Below are 16,661 nucleotides of genomic sequence, written 5' to 3'. Positions count from 1 at the left end.
AAATCCATGGAACACAACTTTAGCAGTGATGAGGTAAATTCATAACACTAACACATTAGAAAAAAAGAAAAGCCTCAAATTAGTAATTGAAGTTCCCACTTCAAGAACCTAGAAAGAATAAGATAAACTAAAAATGAGGAGACAAGAGATACACCAGAAATCAGCAGAAATGAAAACAAAAATACACTGTACAAAAAAATCTATGAAACAGAGTTGATTTTTTTTTTTTTAAGATCACAAATGTCTAGCAAAAATGACAAAAAAGAGAATAGACAGAAATTACCAGTCAGGAAGGAAATGAGCTTCCAGACATTCAAAGGATAATAAAGGTATACCACATTAGAAGGATAAGAAAGGAATACCACAAAGTATGCCATACATATAAATTTGATGATTCAGAAGAAATGGACCAATTCCTTGAAAAACACTAACCACTTTATCTCATTCAATATTTAAGTAGCCTTATAAGTACTAAGGAAATCAAATTCATAGTTAAAATACCTCTAAAACAAAACAAAAAAAACTCCAGGCTCAACTGTTTTTACTGGAGAATTCTAACAAATGTTTATAGAATTTCTCCACAAAATGCTAGAAGAGGAGAGAACACTTTCAAATTGACTTCATAAAGCATTATTCTGATGCCAAGACTGCTGCTGCTAAGTCACTTCAGTAGTTTCCGACTCTGTGTGACCCCACAGACAACAGCCCACCAGGTTCCTCCTTCCTGGGATTCTCCAGGCAAGAATACTGGAGTGGGTTGCCATTTCCTTCTCCAATGCATGCATGCATGCTAAGTCACTTCAGTCGTGTCTGACTCTGTGTGACCCCATAGACAGCAGCCCACCAGGCTCCTCTGTTCATAGGATTCTCCAGGCAAGAATCCTGGAGTGGGTTGGCATTTCCTTCTCCAACGCCAAGACTAACAAAGTCTAAAAACAGTTAAGTATGGCTAGTTATCAGGGAAATATAAACTAAAACCACAATGAGATATCTTTATACACCTATAGAATGGCTAAAACAAAAAATAGTGACAACACCAAATGCTGCTGAGGATGTCGGAGAAACTAGATCACTTATATACTGTTGACAGAAATGTGAAATAATATAGCCACTCTAGAAAAGTTTGGCAGCTTCTTAAAAAATGAAATGTGTAACATTGCATGACCAGCAACTGCACTCTTTGGTCCATATTCCAAAGAAATAAAAACTTAAGCTCACAGAAAAACCTGTACATGAATATTTATTGCATCTTCACTTGTAATAGCCCCAAACTAAAAACAACTCTGATATCCTTAAGAGGTGAATGGTTCAACAAATTTTGGTGTATCCGTACTACAGAATGTGGCTCAGCAATCAAAAGGAACAAACTCCTGTTTTACACAACAACTCTGAAGAATCTCTGGAGAATTCATTCAAAATGAAAAAGGGCAATCCTCAAATATTACCTACTATATGATTACATTGGTACAGCAATCTTGAAATGGTGAAATTACAGAAATGGGAGAAGAGAGTAGTGGCTGCCAGGGGTTAAAGAGAAAGCAGGGTAGAAGGGACATGGGTGTGACAACACCAGGGATTATCTTGACTTTATCACTGTCTACATTACAGTTTGAAACTGTATTACAGTTTTGCAAGAGGAGACCTTTGGGGAAGACTAGGTAAAGGGTCCAGAAAATCTCTGCATTTCTTACAGGTTACGTAAAGCCACAATTATCTCAACATAAAGCATTACATTAGAAAAGGGTACATAAAGTAACAGAAAGATAAAGTAACAAGGAAAGACTTAAGTAGATGAACAACCACTGCTCTGAGATCTGTAGACAAAGTATTATCATGGTTTACTACAAAAGAGAGAAAATGAAACCTTGGGCATATTGCCTATGCCTAATGAATTTATCAAAAACAATTCATTAAACCATTTACTAAATACCACTTCTACCTCCAGTGTTCCTAACTTCAAACAGATTTTAGGTGGAATATTTAAAATTATGTACAAAGAAATAATTAAGCTGTCTAATGATGTACTAGAAATTTAAGTTCTAAGATACCAAGCATAAGACTTGAAAGTGCATTCAGACTAGGTTTCCCAGCAACTAAATCAAAAGGACAATATAGTTTTTATTATCTGACAAAGGAAGCATACAAGTTTAACTGTTAACTGTAAGCTTTTTCTGGACTTTAAACTCAAAAAGGAATTTATGGGGCGGTGAAGTCAAGTGGGCCTTAGAGAGCATCACTACGAACAAAGCTAGTGGAGGTGATGGAATTCCAATTGAGCTATTTCAAATCCTGAAAGAGGATGCTGTGAAAGTGCCGCACTCAATATGCCAGCAAATTTGGAAAACTCAGCAGTGGCCACAGGACTGGAAAAGGTCAGTCTTGATTCCAATCCCAAAGAAAGGCAATGCCAAAGAATGCTCAAACTACCACACAATTGCACTCATCTCACATGCTAGTAAAGTCATGCTCAAAATTCTCCAAGCCAGGCTTCAGCAGTATGTGAACCGTGAACTTCCAGATGTTCAAGCAGGTTTTAGAAAAGGCAGAGGCACCAGAGATCAAATTGCCAACATCCGCTGGATCATGGAGAAAGCAACAGAATTCCAGAAAAACATCCATTTCTGCTTCATTGACTATGCCAAAGCCTTTGACTGTGTGGATCACAATAAATTGTGGAGAATCCTGAAAGAGATGGGAATCCCTGACCACCTGACCTGCCTCTTGAGAAACCTGTATGCAGGTCAGGAAGCAACAGTTAGAACTGGACATGGAACAACAGACTGGTTCCAAATAGGAAAAGGAGTACGTCAAGGTTGTATATTGTCACTCTGCTTATTTAACTTCTATGCAGAGTACATCATGAGGAATGCTGGGCTGGAAGAAGCACAGGCTGGAATCAAGATTGCTGGGAGAAATATCAATAACCTCAGATATGCAGATGACACCACCCTTATGGCAGAAAGTGAAGAGGAACTCAAAGGCCTCTTGATGAAAGTGAAAGAGGAGAGTGAAAAGTTTGGCTTAAAGCTCAACATTCAGAAAACAAAGATCATGGCATCTGGTCCCATCACTTCATGGGAAATAGATGGAAAAACAGTGGAAACAGTGTCAGACTTTATTTTTTTGGGCTCCAAAATCACTGTGGATGCTGATTGCAGCCATGAAATCAAAAGGCGTTTACTCCTTGGAAGGAAAGTTATGACCAACCTAGATAGTATATTAAAGAGCAGAGACATTACTTTGCCAACAAAGGTCTGTTTAGTCAAGGCTATGGTTTTTCCAGTGGTCATGTATGGATGTGAGAGTTGGACTGTGAAGAAAGCTGATCGCCGAAGAATTGATGCTTTTGAACTGTGGTGCTGGAGAAGACTCTTGAGAGTCCGTTGGACTGAAAGGAGATCCAACCAGTCCATTCTAAAGGAGATCAGTCCTGGGTGTTCATTGGAAGGACTGATACTAAAGCTGAAACTCCAATACTTTGGCCACCTCATGCAACGAGTTGACTCACTGGAAAAGTCTCTGATGCTGGGAGGGATTGGGGGTGGGAGGAGACGGGGATGACAGAGAATGAGATGGCTGGATGGCATCACTGACTCAATGGACATGAGTTTGAGTGAACTCCAAGATTTGGTGATGGACAGGGAGGCGTGGCGTGCTGTGATTCATGGGGTCGCAAAGAGTTGGACACAACTAAGCGACTGAACTGAACTGAACTTGTACAAAGCAATACTGGATGACATTGTATTTGTAACTGTGCTTCATTAAAAATCTAGTCCCTAGTTGGGGACTTTCTTAACTTTCCAGAAGCAAACATACATGGGCACTGGATGTGTGGTATTGCTGTTTACCATAGAGGGGAGGAGCAGAGTGAGGGCTGGCACAGCCCAGGCAGCAGGTTACAGGCAGCGTCAAAAGTACCTGCCGCTAGCCCAAGCCTCTGTTATCTTCTGCACAGATTATTAAATAACTTGTAATTTTAGGTCTCAGACTGACTTTTGCTTCCTCTTTAACACTGTAGCCAGAATTTGGTTTTGTCACACGTCACTTAATAGCTTCCACTGTTCATAAAAATAGAGACACAAGTCCTTTTATGAGTCCCCAGCTCATGACTACAGTGTTCTAAACAAGCCATGGAGCAAGATCAGCAGAGACTAGGAATTGCAGCGAGGGTGCTGAGAAGTGGGGTGATTTAGCAGGGAGTGTGAGTGGGTTATGATCACAGACTCACAAGGACACCATGCTGTCAGGAGCTGCACAGGGAAGGCAGAGGGCTGGCCCTTTCCTGCAGAAGTTTGACCTTCTCAGTGTTAAGAAAAAAAAATCAATATTTTAGGTAGATAATCTCTAACAGGAGACATTCTCTAGGAAGGCCAATATTATTGCCAAAGGAATTTTGATGAGAAATGTAGGTAAAGGTTACTTACACAAACACAATGTCCCCTCTCTTAGAGTAAGCAGGAATAGCACTGGCTATAGTCGCAAATCCATATGAGTATATTATGGCTTCTTCTGTCTTCATAAATTTTGCCAGGCGGTCTTCTAAATCCAAGTGCACATCTAGTTCAAGAGTAAAATGTCAAATGGTTAAAAGGTCTTTTAATTCTTCTTGACTAAAGAAGAAAGAAAATAACATAGGCAGTTTAGTTATTAATAGTCACCTTGTGGTCAAATGTTATTGTTTTTAGTTACAAGTTATACAATATCTACTAAGATAATTCCAGGCCCAAACTATTTCTATACTCTGTGAACTGGTCAGCTGCTCATTTGTCCATAAATATGTGACTGAGATGGCTCTGACTCTGGGTTTTGCTTTCATATCACTCTAGCAGTAAGAATTCAAGGCCCTGTCACTTTGCCTGCTTTAACTTCTCTCAATCAACAATGCTGAGGTGTTATCAACATACAACGTTAATTTATCAATGCATTTTTGCATTTTAGCAGAAGTGACCAAACCAGCATTAAGACAACTGTCAACCAGCTTTTAAAAGGAAAAGAAAGACAAAAGCAAAGTAGTTAAAAAGAACTCCACACACTCTGCATTGAGAGGGAGACTTTCTCAACTATGGTGGTCCTTCCACTGACAGTTTGTATCAGCATTTATTGGTGGCACCTGCCATTACACTGTAGGACTGAGTTTCTGTCTGAATTTTCTTTTTAAGAGTACTGGTGAATTCAAATGTAGAGTACAAAGAGAAATATATATATATATATATATATTTATATATATGGTCCTTGTATGGAAGCAGCTTAGGAAGAATGCTGATATAAGGATAAAGTGTAATTATTAAACTTTTTTTTTTCTTCTCTCTTAACATCATGGTTCCATATAGCCTTTCACCTTCCCAGGCCCTCAGATGAAAAGACCAGCAATATCTGGAATATCAGTATAGTGACTGGCTTTGAACTGAAAAACTTTAAGGTTTCTTGAAGCATTACCCAAGAGCAGAAAAAATTTTTTAACTTCCTTTAGCTCTTTTAACTTCAGCAGGACCCAAGCCTGGAGAACTAGATCAGCGTTTTACCCATGCCCTGTGCAAGGAGAACTCAGAAGCTGACACGTGGAAAGTGCAGCCAGGCCCCTCTAGCCTTGTAGTTTCAAAAAGAGGACGAGCTCAGAGGAGTAAAGGCAGACTTTCAGACAGAGTCGGGGCATGTCCACTGAGAGGAACTCAGAAGTGTAGGCAGTGGCAGAGGACCTAGATGTTCTCCAGTAAGGCGTGGTGAAGAAGGCTGATGGCCCAGCAGAACCCTCCCTTCAGTCTAGATGTCAAGGACCTGTAGATGGGAACATCGTACCGAGATCCCTTCAGCATCAGCCTTCCCTGCGGTATGCCCCTCCCCACCAGAGGCACTCCTGGTGAGAAAGGGGAGAAGGAAAAAGACCTGAAGGACTGAGATACACAAAAGAAACAACTTAATCCAGCTTAACAAAGCTGGACTCTGAGTGGACTAAATATTTCCATGGTAAGGGACACGGACCTAGTTAATTACAAAGCTTCCATCACCTTCCAGGGAGGGGTAAGTTCAGCAACAGGAATAAACCACTTTTTAGAACATTTGACCAAAGTGTCTAAACTCTGTAAACCCACTTATTGATATATCAGAGGCAAGCTAATCTTACTGCGATGCCTTTTAATTAATGAGACAAAATTGAGAATTATAAAAGATACAACTTCACAAAGGACTACATTTTAAAAAGGAGATGAGGGCTGTCTAACTATCTCAGTTAATTCAACTGTTAATTAAACATTTAGTAAGTATCACACAAAGATACTCTTATAAGCACTGGGTCAGGAAGAAATACAGGGCTCCTGCCACTTGACAAAGTGAGACAGCTAAGAGAGGCATCTGGCAGTTCTCAACGGAGAACTTTGAGCCTACAGGGGAGACAAAAGACTAAGCTGTGCCTTCAGTCTCCTGGTCTGAAGCATTTGGGTCCCTTCTACACTCAGAACTGCAACACCTCCATAGTGACTTCTGGCTAAAGGCAGAGGTCCCTCAATCATGAACTGAAGGCTGCAGGGGTGGGAGCCAGTCATTGAGCGAGAGATGAGACAACACAGAGGGTCCAAACTAAATCCCAATTTGATGGTAAGAGAGGTACAGTGAGGAATTAGAAAATTTAGCAGCAATATCCAAAAAATAAAATAAATCAAAGTCTACTTCATTCTACTTCATTCTTAAAGGATGATACAGAACTGTGAAAATGAACTATTTACCCCATTCTAATCAAGCAATGATAAAAAATAATATAGGCATGCTTCTGCCCATTTATAAGTTTAAAAGTATACCAATATAGCCTGAAAGTGAAACTACTCAGTAGTGTGCAACTCTTTGCAACCCCATGGACTATACAGTCCATGGAATTCTCCAGGCCAGAATATTGGAGTGGGTAGCCTTTCCCTTCTCCAGGAGATCTTTCCAACCCACATATAGAATCCAGGTCTCCTGCACTGCAGGCATATTCTTTACTAGCTGAGCCACAGGGGAAGCCCAAGAATACTGGAATGGGTAGCCTATCCCTTCTCCAGCGTATCTTTCTGACGCATGAATCGAACCAGGGTCTCCTGCATTGCAGGTGGATTCTTTACCAACTGAGCTATCAGGGAAGCACTCCCATATAGCCTATTACATACAAAATACATGAAATATCACTTGATTTCCATTACCAATCAAATAGCTATTTTTATAAACTGATACTTTAATTAGATCAATATTAAATAAACATGAGATTTCACAATAACAAGGACTAGAAAGATGCATCCCGGTTGATCGAAATGGTACCAAAGGAGTGCTTAGCTTTTCAAGCATCAAACTTGTGATAGCAACACCACCAAGTCTACAGACTTGATTTTGCTCCTGCCTGCCCGCCATTCTGTAAGGTATGTTGCCAGGGAAAGGTTTCAGGCAAAAATCTGACAAGAACAAGGAAAGCAGAAAAGCACCAGACAACTAGCTTCCTCCATGCAGCTGAACACAAGCATGTCTCAGGTGTTCCTTCCTTTTCCTCTTTGTTAAGTGTCCTCTGAGCACCCTCCCTATACGAAGACCCCCACCACTCTGCTGCCTTTCATTTCTGATCAGATGAGAGGGCAGGTCCCATGGAGGAGGCCTCCTTCAAATTACAATGCTACCTCTAAACCGGGAATTATCTATGGCAAATCTCAACAATTTAGCTAGCAGAAGTACTACCCAAGTCACAGTGAAATGCTTTCATTCATTATCTCCATTTCAAAAAGAAAAAACACGCAATGGATACAGACAAACTTTCTGACAACCACAAAAAGGGATTTAAAATCATTCTGTAAATATAAATGATTCTCTTCATTGATTAGCAATAAAACAAACACATCTTGGCTCTGCTTTAAGGGTTTAGTTAGCAACTCACTTGATAAATTATGTTAATACTCTCATCACACATACTCATAACCATTTTTATGTCATTACCATGAAGTGGTAAGAAGAATCTCTCTACAGTAAGTCAATGATTTACTGGTTCTTGTCTAGTCCCAGAAGCTTAAATAACACAGGCCTTTTCTCCTGCTAACTAAAAACACTGGGCTTTAGCTGATGTCAGCCTTGCAAAGCAGGTTTTGTGACAGGTGAACAAGGACAGCTGTGTAACTTCTTGTTATGTATGATACTACTCTGCAATGAAGAAATTCTCAACAAAAGGGCGGGGGAGGCAGCAAACAAAAAACTGCCAGGGATATTCTTGACTCTGGATGTCTATCTTGTGTGTGTATGATCCATTTCAACAATTAGATTCATAGATTTGCATGCAGCATTCTTTAATTCACTGCTAGGAAACAATATGGCAGGCAAGAGGCTATGGCAGGAGGTGACCAGAAGGCCTCCATGTCTTCGCAGCACTTGCTGCCCTTTCTGGCACTTGCTCCCTCACTAGAACATAACAGATGGGAGGCAAGGCTAAGGCAGGATGCCCCACACCAAGCACAGAGCCTGGCCATGGTGATCATCACAGGGGCTCAGATCTGGGCTCCCTCACTGCCAGCCGTGAACTCCAGACAGGCCTAAAACTGTTCTGTTCCTCTCAGGACCTTCCTCTGTCAAATGGCAACATGTGTACCTACCTGAAAGGATTGTTAGGAGAATTACAAGAGTTAATGCTTATAAACACTTAGAATAATGCCTGGCATGGAAAAAGCAGTATGCTGTGTGTTTGTTCAACTAAATTAATATTTGTAGAATAAAATAAAATGTTTTTTTCTTTTAAAAGGAAATATCAGATATGTTATCTTCTAATGAAGCTATCCAAATCCTGGATATCCAAATATAAGGACTATCTTATATTAAAGCCACTTGGTTCAATTTCCTATTTATCAGAATAAAAGGAGGTATTATGGCCAAGTTCCAGCCTGTTGTTCAGAGGGAAAACCATAAAATTGCCAATTTAAAACAGTTTAAAAACAACCTACTATATTTTCTATCACCATATTTATATGTTACATACTTTTTTTCAATACCTGAGACTTGGACAACTTTTCTTAAAAGTACAAATATCGCATATGTACTCATTAGAACACAAAAACAGTGTTGAATGTTTTCCAGAATGCTTTTGCATGCAGTATTTTTTCACAAACAGTATCTTACGTGCTTCTTACCAAAATGTTCTAAGTTGCACAAAGATCATTCCCTGCCTATACTGAGAAAACTACAATTCCATGACTGGTAGAAGGAAGTGGCAGATCTAGGAATTTTATGACCAAATGCTTTTCCTACTAAAACATGCAGTCAGGATCCTACAACAGAGAAAAAATATCTTTAAACAAATGAACAGTTATTTACTATCGGCTCTAAAACACAATTAAATGTCACTATCTCTCACCATGAAACCCTGCCAGTAACTGTCTTTTGGTTTAGTTTAAGACCATAGAGCCAAGTATGCATTATATATGCAAGGCAGATCCCAGGCCTGAGGAGTAAACGAATAAATGAGATCTGAATGCATTACAAACAAAATAAAAAGGTTCAACAAAAGCAATTATCAAAGGCACTGGGACCGCATTAGCCTCAGAGAAAAGGAAGGCTCTACAACTTGATAAAACCATTTGACTGATTCTAAAATACACATTAAAAAAATAATCTGATTAACATGGTCCTTTACTATATAAGACAACTTGCTGGGCCTTTAGGAGGCAGGAAAATATTTAGCCTAAGAAACTAGAAGAATTTTAATTCAATTCTCAATTTTCTTTTTTCTGTCATCTAGTATCACCTAATTTTACTATCAAACAATAAGTGGAAAATGTTTTAATAAGGACATTTATTTTTCCAATAAGTGATTTTCATTCATTAGTTGAAATGTTGAGAAAAGAGCTAAACCAGGCAACATTTTCTTCACTGAAAACAGATGCCTGAGTGATCCTTTCAGGAAAAAGACAAAATTAAAAGCAACCTTTTGCTGGGCCAGGGAAAGAGATCCTAGTCTCACAAACGCACAAGCTACTAAAATTAAAGGAAAGGGGTCTTCACTTCTGCCTTAATGCTCAGTGCAAAGGGTTAATGTACCCTAAATATTTAGAATAATTTAACTGTAGAGGGTATTTTAGATTTAAAATATAGCCTTAGATCTCAGGTAGCTTCCCTGAACTTATGTACACTGAAATTTCAAGGTAATGTAATACAACTACAATAATTTAAGTGATTGGTTCCAGAGTAAGGAAAAACATAGAAAATATCCTACTGAAAAAACAAAAAGTAAAAATACATGCAATATACATACAAAGAAAGGAAAAAAGATGATAAGCAAGCATGGGTAACTGCTGAAAAGGAACAAAGCAAGTTAACAGGAAGGATGATATACTCAGAAAACATTACACGTTACTCCAGGAAGTAGGTTTGGTGTCTTATTACAAAATCATTACACTGCAAATTAATCTTCAATCTTTGCCCAGATACCACAGTCTGTTTGAACCCTGAACTACTTTCCCTGAATAGGAAAAGAATGATACGTGTGAGTGGGTGTGTCCTGTCATTTAGTCATGTCCAGCTCTTTGAGACTCCATGGACTGTAGCCCTCCAGGCTCTTCTGTCCATGATATTTTCCAGGAAAGAATACTGAAATGGGTTGCCGTTTCCTACTCCATGGGATCTTCCTGACCCAGGATCGAACCCAAGTCTCTTACATCTCCTGCACTGGCAGGCAGATTCTTTACCACTGTGCCTGCCACCTGGGAAGCCCAAGAAAGACACAGTGACAAATAAAGTAGTTCACAAAAGAGTTGATAACACAGCTACGTGTTTATTACATTCAGACACATGAGAGAGTAAATTTAAAACAAACCCGAACAGCATACTACATATACGTGGCATGCTATCATTTTTGTAAAACTGGGGTGAAAAAGTATGAAAGTGGTTTGCATACACCAAAAAAAAGTCTCTGGAAGAATTAACAAGAAACTACTGACGGTAGCTGTCTTTTCTGGGAGGCAGAATGACAGTGGGTAGAAGATTTCACTATCTTTTTAAACCTTTTTGAGATTTATATCATGGACTGAATTATTCAATCAAGAAAGTTAATTTAGGGTTTTATGAAAAGTGAAATAAGTCAGACAGAGAAAGGCAAACACCATATGATCTCACTTATACTTGGACTCGAAAAAACAAAACAAACAAACCACAATGAAAACAGACTCATAGATATAGAGAAGAAATATGTGGCTGCCAAAGGGAAAGGGGAATGAGGAGTGGGGAGAATTAGGTACAGGGGATTAAGAGGTACAAACGTCCCGTTATAAAATAAATAAGCAATGGGAATGTAATATACAGCATAGGGTATATGGCCAATAATATTGTAATAACTCTGGGGACAGATGGTTGCTAGACTTATCATGGTGATCATTTCATAATGCACGCAAATATCAAATCACTATACACTTGAAACTAAAAATATTTTTTGTCAACTATATTGCAATTTAAAAATTAATCTAAAAATCATTAAAGACCCCCCACATACACAAATCTGGAAGCACACAGCATAATATTATGCATATTTCAGGTGATTCAAATGAAAAATTGACTGGGGGATTACAACAACATATTTCCACAGTTCTAGGAAAACTGGTCTTAAAGATTCAAAACTTCTTTTCCACTAAATTTTACAATATATCTCTTATTGGTCTTCTTGAGCAAGAGTCAAGGCCACACAAGCAAATAAAATCTGCTAGAAAGAGGCTTTTAAGAAAGCAAATTCTTTACCCCAGCAAGCAGATCATGGAAAGAAAAGCTTGTTGATCAGATTACAACAAATAAACCTGTAAAAACAAAAAGTGCCTTTTCTAGTTTTCTAATTCTTATCAAGGAAATAATACCCTACCAATAAAATGCAGGCAAACAACTCATGTTTGCATTAGGCTAGAAGAAAGAGGGAGGCTCTGATCTAAGCTCTTTAAAGTCTGTGATCTTCCCATTATGACTGCAAATCAAGAAACGTGTTTTCTAGTTTTAGCATTGAAATTAATTAGCAGTGTGACCATGAGGAAGTCAGTTAACCTCTCTGAGCTTTTTAGCTCTCTTCTGAATAGCTGGGACGCAGGAATACAAGATTTTAAAGATCCCGTCCAGCTGCAGGATTCTTGGACACCAACTCCCATCATCTGTTTCCAATACAAATAATTCAACCACTAAACTAGCTAAGGGATAAAGAAAGGTGCTCCCTTAAATAAAAACTGCAGAAGTGAAAAAAAAAAAAAACACAGACCAAGAAATGAAAATGAGCAGAGAAGACAAAAGAGACTTCCTTCCCTGGCCTCTCTCCCCACCCTCTGACATTTCATAAACCAGAATGTTGTTTTCAGTAGTATACTCACTTGAACAATTATATAACAACATTTCTGACATTTTCAGAAGCAAAGAACAATATACATTTAACAAAAACCACCATAAAACTCCAAGGTCTTCTTTGATGACTCTGATTTAGGGAGTTTACTGTGTTTGAAATCATAACCATCCTAACATGTAGCTAATCCATCCCCAGGTCAGCCACACATAAGGAAATCAATGATCCTTCATCTTCATTCCAGAAAGAAAAGGGCTATACAGTTGATCACTGCCCCCCATACCCCCAATCTGTTCTCACTGTGCTCCTGGCATGTGGTGGCTGCCCAGCTAGGGCAACTCCCCAGTCCCTCTGCTGGAGGCATGATCCGGGTTATGTTTTCACCAATGCAATGTGGGCAGAATGATGAGCAATACCACCTGCCCACCCAAATGGGTACAGAAGCCCTGCACTCCTGCTCCCCCATACTCATCATTTGGCTACAGCCACGCAGACAAGGAAGGTGCCCTTATTAGGCCAAGAGCAACAATACAGGGAAGATCTGGCTTCCTGCACAACTATAGAGCAGAGCCAATTAAACCAGATGCTTCCCATTACAAATGTCACGCACGGCAGACAGTCTCCTCACACCACTGTCTCTTGGGGCAAATGCAACAAGAGTTCTGTCTTCGTCCTACTGAGACAGTGCGCCTTAGGTACCCATGGCCCTTCAACACAAGGGACAGTCAGCCTAAGATCAACATGTCTCCCACCAATGGTCTCAAACACAAAATCTTCTAGAAAGTCCACCTGCTTATCACTACAACTAATTAAGGATACCTTTTCCAAGGAGTTTTGAAATCAGATTGGATCTTAATTGTTGAAAACAGCAGTCTAAAAAATATGACAGAAAACATACCAAATGTGCCATAAAATCCTCTAGGTCCACAAGTTCCCACACCATACTTCTTTAGAGATGCCAAAGCTGCTGCCTTTGTGGAAAAAAAATATATAGTAATAATTTATCTTTAAGAATTCAAAAATGAAATTTCCTGTTTTTTAACCCACACAGCTTTCCAGTTTCCTGGCTTTTCCTCCTTTATAAGAACTAAGACAATTCTGACAGGATATAAAGAAAGGAGGGATGGAAAGATTTAGGCATATGACTAAGAACATGGAAAAGTTATATTAGCTTGATCATTAAAACCTGGTTGTTAGTTGATCAGTTGTGTTCGACTCTTTGCGACCCCATGGACGGGAGCCTACCAGGCTGCTCACTGGAGTGGGTTGCCATTTCCTTCTCCAGGGAATCTTCCCGACCCAGGGATCGAACCCAGGTCTCCTGCATTGTAGGCAGACGCTTTACTGTCTGAAAACTTGGTTAACTCAATGCATTAGCACTTTTTGGTATTTTGGGCATAAGTTTCACCTCAGAGTTCACGGACATGAACTTATGCAAACTTCGGGAGATGGTGAGGGGCAGGGAGGCCTGGCGTGCTACAGTCCAAGGGGTTGCAAAGAGTTGGACATAACTGGGCGACTGAACAACTTTCCTCAAAAAATGTTTACTGGCCCACAATCCCAAAAGGAGATGAAGCAATTTCCTGGACACATCTCCAACTATTACCGGGTTTGGTTCATATAGTTCTCTTGCTGTCACCTAACACTAAACCACATTAGGACATTCCTGCCTTCCTTTGTTGAAAGCTAGGTTACGGCTCTGTGAAGAAAGAATAATGATAAACATTTACATAGCCCTTTCAGATATTCTACGTTTGTCTCTTATTTTATGCCCAGTTGCTTAAGTCAGTCATGTTATCTGCCCACTTCAGCATATGTGCTACCTACCTTGAGCCTAGGATTATCCAACAATCCAAGAAAATTGAATGAAGCAAAGTTTATACATTCTTTTCCATTCACCACAATGTTATGGCTTGGAGGGCTGGGGAAAGAGACAGAGTGGTATACTTCAGCAGTCATTCGAGTTGCAGGACACACATTATTATACAGTCTCAGAGAGGGAAGGGGACAGGACACACAAGTGTTGTCATTCTACTCTATTTGCATACTCCTATTTGCATACTCCTATCTCTCTTTGTATTCTTAAAAAGTAAAATTAGAAAATGGTATATTAAAAATCACATACTTGGTCATTAATTCTACTCTTCATAGGCCCCTCTAAACTACTTAAATAAAAAAAAGGTGAGCTAGAATTTCAAGATTTTGGATAGATGAATGGCAAACCTTTGCTTGGTTTTGAAACTCACTTAAGTTGCTAAATAAAGTACCTCAGGAAAATAAAGAAACATCACGATCAAAGGCATGAAGAGGCAGAGCCAGTCACAATCTTACAGACAAGCAGTTTAAAAATACGTGTGATCTACAGGAAGCCACCACAAGAATAAGTGAGCTATGGCCCCCATTTCTAAAGTTAATGCTGAAATGCTATTTAAAAGGAATTCCCCACCCCTCCACAAAGGGGTAAAATAAGAGTGCCCAGTTGCACAGAGCATGGATCTGAGTTCAGCTGAACAGGAGATGGGCTCTTACTCAGACAACTTATTGTCCTCTGCTGAAAAGTACTCGAGCTACAAGTTATGCTTTAAAAATATGGGCCAAACTATGGGACATGAGCTATTAAATGGTGTGATTAATGGATCACAGCCAGCCTATTTCCCCTAAAGGAAACTGTAAGAATAAAGAATAGAATGGAATAGAAACGTACCACACAGGGCTAGGGAAAGGACAGTGGCACGGAACTGATTCTGTTTCACAAACTCACTGCTCTGTTGCTGGGCTGTAATGTAAAATGTACTGCGGCCAGAAAAGACTAGGGACACACCACTCTCACCAGTATATCTTAACAGAACTGGTTTTCTATGAGAAAAATAATGAAAAAATGCTGGGAAACCAGGGAAGGAAAAGAATGACTACTAGAAGTAAATTAACAAAAGCAGATGAACTCATACAAGACTCCGTGAAAAGAACAGTTGTGGAGTCGGTCAGGCAGATTCAGTCTGCATGTGGCTACTGACGGCTGCAGAAACTCAGGGGTGTTACTTGGCCTCCGTGAGCCTCAGTTTCTTCATCTATAAAGCAGGGTGAGACCCTATGGCTCCACTCATCATTATGAAAAGCGCTCATTAACCATCTTTTCCTTTCTTCTCTATGGCGTCAAGGGCTTTTTCTCTTTCAAGTCATCCACTATGATTCTAAATCCACTATGTCACTTGTTTTCCCAATTCCCAGGACTTCCTTAGTTTCACAGAACTGAAGTTTCATAAAATTTCCTGAGGTGGTGGAGCTGGCACCCACAAAAACATGAAAAACCAAAATATCCATGTAGACAAAGGCTGCACACAAAATCTCAAACATTCCAGAATGGAGGGCAGAATCACTAGTATGAAAGGACCCACTCACTGATCTTAAGAGAGCCTCCCAGAGAGACAGGAGGCAAATGGGACTTAATATGGGGACAGAGATACTGGCAGCAGTCATTTTTGGGAGATCATCATATATGGCAACACTGGTGCTGACAAGTGCCATTTTGGAATTCTCACTCTAGCTTATTAGCACTGAAACTGAGCTCTGTCTACCAGCCAGTCAGCACTAGTACTGGGAAACGACAGGCCAAGGGACCAGATGGGCAGAAACACAGTCCCACCTACCAGCAGGCATGCTGTCATAGGACCCCATGAGCTGCAGGAACCCCAAGATTAACCCTGCCCACCAACACTAGGTAAACACTAGCTCTGGGGCTCCTGGCCTTCAGTCAGCTACTTCGTAACCTGGGCCCACCCACCAGTGGGTTGGCACCAGGACTGGGACTCCACTAGCCATGTAGCGAGCTGTGCAGGATCTGGACATACCCATTAGGGGCCAATAACTTTTGCACAACTTCTGTGGTAACCAACTAGACCAAGGACCAGCCATGGCTACCAAGTATTCATAGGAGTCAGTCCACTGAAATAGACTCACTTAGCACACACAGGGCATGCTCAGAACATGTAGCTCTGGAGACCAGATAGAAGTATGCTGTTGCAAGTTTAAAGCAATACAAGAGTAGCTCAAGAAACAAAAAATCCCTCAAATAAACGACAACCTTACTCTTAAAGGAGCTAGAAAAAGAACAGACAAACTCTGAAGTTAGCAGAAGGAATAAAATGTCACACACACAAAATCACAGAAATTTCATACAAAAACAACATTACAGACCAGTATCATTGATGAACATAGATGCAAAAATCCTTAACAAAATATCAGCAAGCTGAATTACACAATACATTAAAAGGATCATACACCATGATCAAGTGAAATTTATCCCAAGGATGCAAGGATGGTTCAATATCTAAAAATCTATCAACAGGATCTATCATATTAA

General features: G+C 39.8%; 1 protein-coding gene across 3 annotated transcripts in view; it reads right to left on the bottom strand.

Annotated features, from left to right (window-relative positions):
* SPTLC1 (serine palmitoyltransferase long chain base subunit 1) overlaps positions 1-16,661 on the bottom strand; it is a 60,705-nt gene that overhangs the window by 27,595 nt on the left and 16,449 nt on the right. For 2 of the 3 annotated variants that reach the window (XM_088838158.1, XM_088838157.1), the window contains exon 2: positions 4,425-4,557. In XM_088838158.1, the coding sequence (XP_088694284.1) occupies positions 4,425-4,519 (95 nt within the window). In that variant the 5' untranslated portion in view covers positions 4,520-4,557. Of the gene's footprint in view, positions 1-4,424; positions 4,558-13,199; positions 13,273-14,128; positions 14,223-16,661 lie in introns of all 3 variants that reach the window. The other variant, XM_055427507.2, reaches the window with a different exon arrangement.

The sequence above is a fragment of the Moschus berezovskii genome, chromosome 7 (assembly GCF_049115385.1).
Source record: "Moschus berezovskii isolate FMDL1 chromosome 7, NW_MosBer_1.0, whole genome shotgun sequence".
Taxonomy (NCBI): Eukaryota; Metazoa; Chordata; class Mammalia; order Artiodactyla; family Moschidae; genus Moschus; species Moschus berezovskii.
This window is presented reverse-complemented; position numbering and strand designations above follow the sequence as displayed.